Below are 8,058 nucleotides of genomic sequence, written 5' to 3'. Positions count from 1 at the left end.
CTCTTTTATAAAAAAAATTTATTTTTTGAGTTATTTATCCAAACGCTACAACTTTAAAATAAGTACTTTTATAACTAAAAATCCAAATACAAAATAACTTATTTATAAGCTACTTTTAATAAAAGTCCTTATGTTTTAAGTTCCTTTTTTAAAAGAACTTATTTAAGTTATTTATCCAAACTGGACCTAAATCACTTAAGAATGAAATAATTTAATTAATTATAAATATAGTAATTAATTTTATTTATTTATGATTTAAAATATCAGTTATTAAATGTTTCACTTCATTTAAATTAAAAGGAGATACGTTTAGTATCATTGTAACGTGAATCACGGAAACTGATTCAATTAGCTTTCGTTTTTTCTTTGCTCTTCTTCTCTCTCCAAATGCCTAAAATATGATAAATCAAAAAACAAATTTAGAACTATCCAATTTACAAAGAAAAAAAATATTCTAATACCTAGCATAACATCATCATCATTCACGTAGAAATTTTAAATTTACCCAAAAATATTTGGCTAATTTTTTGTTGGAATCATCTTCCTTCCTAAACATTATTGATTTAGAAATGATAAGCAGTTCAGCTTGAGAATTAAGTCATTATTGTACCATCATTAGTCCAATTTTCTAATTGGGACCTTTAATTTAAGGAATTTAGACCTCTATTATTGGAGTTAGATCTCTTTTGAACTATGTACGAGTTTCGGACGAATGGTTTGGATAATAATAATAATAATAAATAATTTATTATATACTTTTCAAACCAAAATCGCTTTTTGAGTTACCTACGTTAATTAGGGTGTATTCGACAAATGCATTGAAAATATAAGAAATACGTTTAATTTTTTTAAACATCATAATTTTTTGTTTGGTTTTTTTTTTAATACGAACATAATTTTGGAGTTAAACTCTCATTCACCATAAACAATAAATTGTAGCTTTTGTATTTATCTTTTGCGATGAATTTATAGATTGAAAAATTAATTGAATATGAACATGAGTTTTTAAAAGTTAAGAAAGAAAATAGCATTGCGGTAAAGTTTTCTCATTGGCATGTGGTTGGATTAAAGACATTACAATGAAAGCAACAAATAATGCCGAAACAACTTACAGCCTGTTTGATAATTTTCTATTGTGCCACTAATATCAACATTGTCAATTGTTTGGCCATAGATAGTTGGTACTTGTTAAGTTACATAACAAGAAATTTTCGTACATACATCGAACAAGGGCCAAGAAGTTCACCTCAGACCGAATAATACCATTTTGTTATTCATATCTCAGTGTGGGCCAAACCCTAATGTGATGATCCCTTTCAACTTGTGAAAATCCAAGTGCCAATTCAGTTGCCACCAGCTCATTTCTCGTACTATTATTTCTTTATTTTTATAGCCAAAAACAAAAAGCATGCATTGTGGTGCCCTTTCTTAAATTGGAATTATATGTCAATATGTTTAGTGAAAAGAAAAATAGTTAGTATTGATTTAAATTAAAAGTTTTTAAATTCAAATCGATTCGGATAAAGATGTACATTCAATTCAATTTAAATAAAAATTTTATCAAAATTGCATTAATTTAAATTTAATTAGATTTTATTTTTTGATGAATCATATGAATTGAATTTCCAATCTACTTCTAAACTATTTTTCTAATAATAAAATCTCAAAATTACAATTTTTAAAAAGATAAATAAATCAATTTAAATATCAAATTCAAACTTGAATAGTCTAGATAAAATTGAATTGGAGGGGAAAATAAAATCAAATTGATTTAATTCAAATCACAATAATAAATTATATACTTTGCAAATATTTCTAGCTCAAATATAAATTGATTTTGTGCAAGTAGACTGCACAAAATATATGCCAAAAGAGAAGGCTTGTAATTATGTGGAAGTTACAAATTGGAACTTATAGAGGATTGAAGCATTTTTAGAAGAAGATTGGGTTCTTATTTTTTCTGCTATATATCAAGCCTTTTGAGCTGACTTTGGGAAAAGATTTCGTTGTCTTGATTTTAAATTTTGGCTTTGTAAATATTGAACATTTGATTAATTCTAAAATTACGGTGAATTTTCTACTTTTAAGATTAGAGAGATTTATATAGTCTTCTAAATTTTTAAATTTTATATTAAATCGTTGACCTTTGTACTACGAATTTAAAGAAATTAATACATACATAAATAAATGGAGACTACTTTAATAAAGGTACTAAAAATATTTTTTTTTAAAGATGTTTACATGTGTTATGTTATTATTGGACATCTTTATTAAATTGGTTAATAATTTATTTTTTAATAAATTAGAATAAAATCGACTTATTATAGCAACAATAATAAACTCAATTATCTGCATTATAATTATTATAAAATTCAATTTGATCCGATCGAATTACACAATCTAAACTGAATATCTTTAAAGTTTTTGATAAAAAAACAAATATATCACTGACTTTTTATTTTGCAGACATTTAAATTCCTAAATTTTTTAAAATACAATTAAATTCTTAAAAAAATCTGAATTTATTATTATTGTTATAAAAGATTGGTTTTATTCTAATTTATTAAAAATTTAAAAATAATCAATTCATTAATACGTGCAATAATAATACAATATGTAAACATTTTTACAAAAAGACATTTTACGCATTTTTATAAGAGTATCTCCCTAAATAAATTGGCAATGTTTGATCATAATTTGCAATTGTCAATGTTTTTGTGTTGCTTTATATTTTTATGCTGATTCTATTAGAACTGTTTTTCCTAAAACAATCTCTGTTTAGTTCTTTAATTTTGGGTATTTGCACCGTTAGTTTTTTATTTATCTATATAAACAAATGCAAGAAACGTGTTCACCTAACATTTATTTTGTTGAATAAATTGAACGGGTTGGGCCATGGATAGTTACGTTCACCGATCTTGTGATTGTCGAGAGGTTAAGTACACAAATCACAAATCGTTAACATCACCGTTTTTAAGTGTACATTTTTATTTTATTTTATTTTTGTCTATGTAAATAAACTAACTAAAAATAAAAAGTTAGTACAAAACTGATGGTTATTTTATTGTGATAATTTTATTCTATATACTATATTATTATTCAATCTAATATAATTATGTATACATAGGTGTTAGTTAAATGAAACTTGAAATATAAACAGTACACGAGGAGATTCTTATAGAATGTTCATTTAATTAAAGCCTTTAAGTTAAAGGTTTTATTTGTGAGAGCCTTTATTAAGAATTTTAATAATAGTGAATTTTTTTTAAATTTTAATGCATTAAATATTTAATAATGTAAAAAAGACATCTTTAAATTAATTTATTTAAATAAAAAGTATGACAATTATTAGACGTTATTTTTAGTATCTTTAATTGGACGATATTTTTGAAAAAGATATATCTTTAATTGGACGTTATTTTTGAAAAAGATATTTTTAAATGATATCTTTTTTAAAAGATCTTTTACAAGAATAAAAATGATTTTATGTTTGAATATATCTTATGTAAATATTTTTTTATTTATTAATTATATTTAGATAAAATAAGATAAAAATATTTTTTTATTCATTTATTATATGAAAAATATCTTTAAAAAAATATTTTAAAAAAAGATATAAATTATAATTTTTTAAAAAAGATATTTTTTTATTTTTTTAATATTTTTATTTTTACTATTAAAAATCTGATAAACACACTAAAAAATAACAAGTATTTATTAGTAAAATTTTAAAAAATTCATTGATAAATTCCATTCATTAATATTTTTATTTTTGTAAAAATAGTCCATATAAAAAAAATGATGAGAATACATATATTTTATTTTCATAAAATAGAAAAAGGTTATAAATATCTTAGTAGAGGAGCAATTTCCATAAGTCTTTTATTGTTTTCATTCGTTCATTGTGACCTAGCAACTAGCAAGCAGTAGCAGGAGTTGAGGCAACTCCCGAACACGTGGAAGGCGGCAGCACTATATATTCGAAACTTGAGCTGCACCCGAAACTGAATCTTCGAACCCTAAGCACCAGCTCGGGTTCTTCTCTACAACTCTTCCTCCGATTACTCAATACACTAACCTAGATCTATTCTTGTCTTCTCGAATTTCAGATCCAAGGTTTGCATCTAATGCTTTTCGTTTTTTAATTTTTCTAGCTTTTTTGCTTGCTGCGTTATTGGCTCTTGATTCTTCAGTGGATTCGATTCTTTGATGCTATTTGCAGAAATCAGTTCTCGAATATGGTGTCCGACGCCAGCAAGAAAAAGGCCGCGCAGAAGAAGGCGGCGGCAGCGGCTAAGAGAGGAGGCAAGGCGGCTGCTTCCTCGAAGGCGTCGGCGTCAGCTTCAGCCTCGGAGAAGGCAGCCGACCAGCTCGCCAACGGTGTCGGAGATATTGTTATATCGGATCGGACCTGCACCGGTGTCCTCTGCTCACATCCCCTTTCCAGGGATATTAGGGTCAGTAACAATTCGGATGATGTTGAATTGAATTGAATTGAATGTAATGCAATGTTTAGGGTTTAAGTTTAGGAATTGGGATAGTATAAACTGTGGTTAAACAGAGTTGTAGATGTCATGTCTTTGTTTAGTGTTCTGATTCTATCTGTTTGCACATCCTAAATGCTTATTCTCTAATCTCTATAAGTTCTTGGAGAGTTAAAGGAACATATCGGTTAAATCTAAAGCTGAACGAGTAAGGTTAAGGAGAAGGTTGAGCTGAGGAGTAGGTTTATTTTGGAATGTCCTGTGATTATTACTGATACTATGCTCATTATTTCTTGATTTGTTATTATTTTGATCTCTCAAAGAAGCTTTTTTCTGCCCTTGCTCTTCAATCGAAAGTGTTCTGTCTTGCGGTAGTATGCATAATCCCCCCCTTTTGGAAAAGGCAAGTAGGAGATAATTTGTATGTTACTTTAATTACTTATTACTTTGGATTTCTTACAACTTGTATAAAGTGTGGTAGACAGTCTTAGTTTAGCGTGTCTTATTTTAGCTTCTTGTTGTTAAGTTTGGGTGATTGTATTTGAGTGCTGTAGCCTAATGGTTGGGTCCGTCTGTAGCATCGGCATTCTACCATGTTTAATATCGTTGCTTCTCCCTTAAGAATGTAATCAATACTTAATACTTAATATTTGGGTCGGTATTGTTACAATGTTGTGTTGTTAAAAGTGAGTTTCTGCTATATTTAGTGTTGTATTGTTTATTTTAATGATGTGATCAATGTTATATTGACAATTTTATGTTCATGTTCTAATTGTAGATAGAGTCTCTGTCAGTTACTTTCCATGGACATGATCTGATAGTTGATTCTGAATTGGAGCTGAACTATGGAAGGTTTGTTATCCTTACCCGTTTGTTTTCCATAGGATGCTGTTATTCATAACTATAATTGTTACTTATATTTTTTCCCCTGTTAAATTCCATTCAGACGCTATGGTTTGCTCGGATTAAATGGTTGTGGAAAATCTACCTTGCTTACGGCAATAGGTATGCGAGAGCTTCCTATTCCAGAACACATGGATATATATCACCTTGCTAGGGAAATTGAAGCCTCTGACATGTCTGCGCTGGAGGCTGTAATAAGCTGTGACGAGGAGAGGTTGAGATTGGAGAAAGAAGCTGAAGCTTTAGCCTCTCAGGTTTGTTTCAGTAATATAGAATCTGAGTTTTTTGTGGGTTTCTTTATATTCTTGGATTTCTGACTCATCTTAATTGTTGCTCCAGGATGATGGGGGTGGTGAAGCACTTGACCGTATATATGAACGTTTGGAAGCCCTGGATGCATCGACTGCAGAAAAACGTGCTGCTGAAATCCTATTTGGTCTTGGTTTCAACAAGCAAATGCAGGCAAAGAAGACACGTGATTTTTCCGGGGGTTGGAGAATGAGGATTGCTCTAGCCAGAGCTTTATTCATGAACCCAACCATTCTCTTGCTTGATGAACCTACCAATCACCTCGGTAATCCTCCAGTCCCATATGAAATGCCCTTTATTTGTTGAACTGTTATTTTGTTTGATGGCTTCCCCTAGGGTTTAGGGCACATGATAAGCTTACCATTAGTGGAAATTTTTAAATGTTTTCATTTAATGAATGCAAAACAAATGCATTGGAAACTTAAATTTTTTTATATTTTCAATGAAAACTCTTGTAAACTTAACATGTGCCCTTAGGGCACAAGATAGATAAATCTTTTTCCCTATTGGCTCACATGTAATTTTAACTTCAAGGATATGTGGATCCATTATCAGGAAGTCAGAATTTTACTTGTTATGCTTTTAAATTGAATTCCATTTTGTGTTTTGTATGTTTCTATATTCAGGTGATCAGTAATGTTCTTCCTTATATTTTTTGCAACTTCTGTATATTTCTACCTTTCCTTGAGTAATTGTTCATTCATCAATGTCTTTGCTATAATCTATTTGCAGATTTGGAAGCCTGTGTGTGGCTGGAGGAGAATCTTAAGAAGTTTGAGCGTATTCTGGTTGTGGTTTCACACTCCCAGGATTTTCTTAATGGTGTCTGCACAAATATCATACACATGCAAAGCAAAAAGCTGAAGCTCTACACTGGTAACTATGATCAGTATGTTCAGACACGTGCTGAACTTGAAGAGAACCAGATGAAGCAGTACAAATGGGAGCAGGACCAGATTGCCTCAATGAAGGAATACATTGCCCGATTTGGCCATGGGTCAGCAAAACTAGCTCGACAAGCTCAGAGTAAAGAGAAAACTCTTGCAAAAATGGAGCGGGGTGGTCTTACAGAGAAGGTGGCTAGGGACAAAGTTTTGGTATTCCGCTTTGTGGATGTGGGAAAACTTCCCCCTCCTGTCCTCCAGTTTGTTGAGGTGACATTTGGTTACACTCCTGAGACTCTCATATACAAGAACATTGACTTTGGGGTTGATTTAGACTCTAGGATTGCTCTGGTTGGACCCAATGGAGCTGGGAAGAGTACATTACTTAAGTTAATGACAGGTGAACTGGTTCCTATAGATGGCATGGTTCGACGCCATAATCATCTTCGGATTGCACAATATCACCAGCACTTGGCTGAAAAGCTAGACATGGAAATGTCAGCTCTCCAGTATATGATTAAAGAATACCCTGGAAATGAGGAAGAAAAGATGAGAGCTGCTATTGGGAAGTTTGGCCTATCAGGTAAAGCCCAGGTGATGCCGATGAAGAATTTATCTGATGGGCAGAGGAGCCGTGTGATATTTGCATGGTTAGCCTATAGGCAACCTCACTTGCTACTCTTGGATGAGCCAACCAATCATTTGGATATTGAGACAATCGACTCGTTGGCCGAGGCATTGAATGAATGGGATGGTGGCATGGTGCTTGTTAGCCATGATTTTAGGCTCATAAACCAGGTGGCCCATGAGATATGGGTGTGTGCAGACCAATGTGTCACCAGATGGGAAGGTGATATTATGGATTTCAAGCAGCATCTAAAGGCGAAAGCAGGTTTATCTGACTGAAGAAGATAGTCAGAACCGCGACAGAAGCTGTCATCTAATACTTGTGCAATGTATGTTGATGATGCTTGCTCATGGTTTATTTCTCTCGAGGGTACTCAAGTTGATTTCTCTCGAGGTTGATTATTGATTATAGTCGAGTTGAATGACAGAGAACCAACTTTGCTGTGCTTCTAATATATAACGAGATACTTCACCTTATGTTAGATGTTATACCTAAAGGTCTATTCTGGTTAACTCTTGTATCCGGCGAATTTTATGAATATGTTGTGCGGAGAGCACTGTATTTTTGCGCACCTATTCTGGTAAACTTATGATGAATAACCGTCTCGTCTTAAAAAGTAAAAATTTGTATGGTTAACACGTAAAAGATGATTGAATGAAACGGGCATAGCTAGCTCCGTTGACATTTTTGGGGTGCCAACTGCCAAGTGCCTTAGGCAGGCTTAGCCTAGCACTTGTTTTGCAGTGTAGAACAGCAACTAATCTTTTGCTTTGCTCGTATGAACTTCGAAATATTATTATAGTAAATAGCATTAACAGATAAATGAACAAAAGGGGAAAGAAAGTTAGAC

The 8,058-nt window shown here is 31.5% G+C and overlaps 1 protein-coding gene across 1 annotated transcript; it reads left to right on the top strand.

Annotated features, from left to right (window-relative positions):
- The first annotated feature begins 3,894 nt into the window (after nucleotides 1–3,894).
- LOC107461726 (ABC transporter F family member 1) lies at nucleotides 3,895–7,720 on the top strand. The gene is made up of 6 exons (XM_016080273.3): nucleotides 3,895–4,116; nucleotides 4,223–4,457; nucleotides 5,263–5,336; nucleotides 5,431–5,641; nucleotides 5,727–5,961; nucleotides 6,429–7,720. The coding sequence occupies exons 2-6, from the start codon at nucleotides 4,239–4,241 to the stop codon at nucleotides 7,484–7,486; spliced, it is 1,797 nt and encodes a 598-aa protein (XP_015935759.1). The 5' UTR covers nucleotides 3,895–4,116; nucleotides 4,223–4,238; the 3' UTR covers nucleotides 7,487–7,720.
- The last annotated feature ends 338 nt before the right edge of the window (nucleotides 7,721–8,058 follow it).

Source organism: Arachis duranensis, chromosome 8 (assembly GCF_000817695.3).
Source record: "Arachis duranensis cultivar V14167 chromosome 8, aradu.V14167.gnm2.J7QH, whole genome shotgun sequence".
Taxonomy (NCBI): domain Eukaryota; kingdom Viridiplantae; phylum Streptophyta; class Magnoliopsida; order Fabales; family Fabaceae; genus Arachis; species Arachis duranensis.
This window is presented reverse-complemented; position numbering and strand designations above follow the sequence as displayed.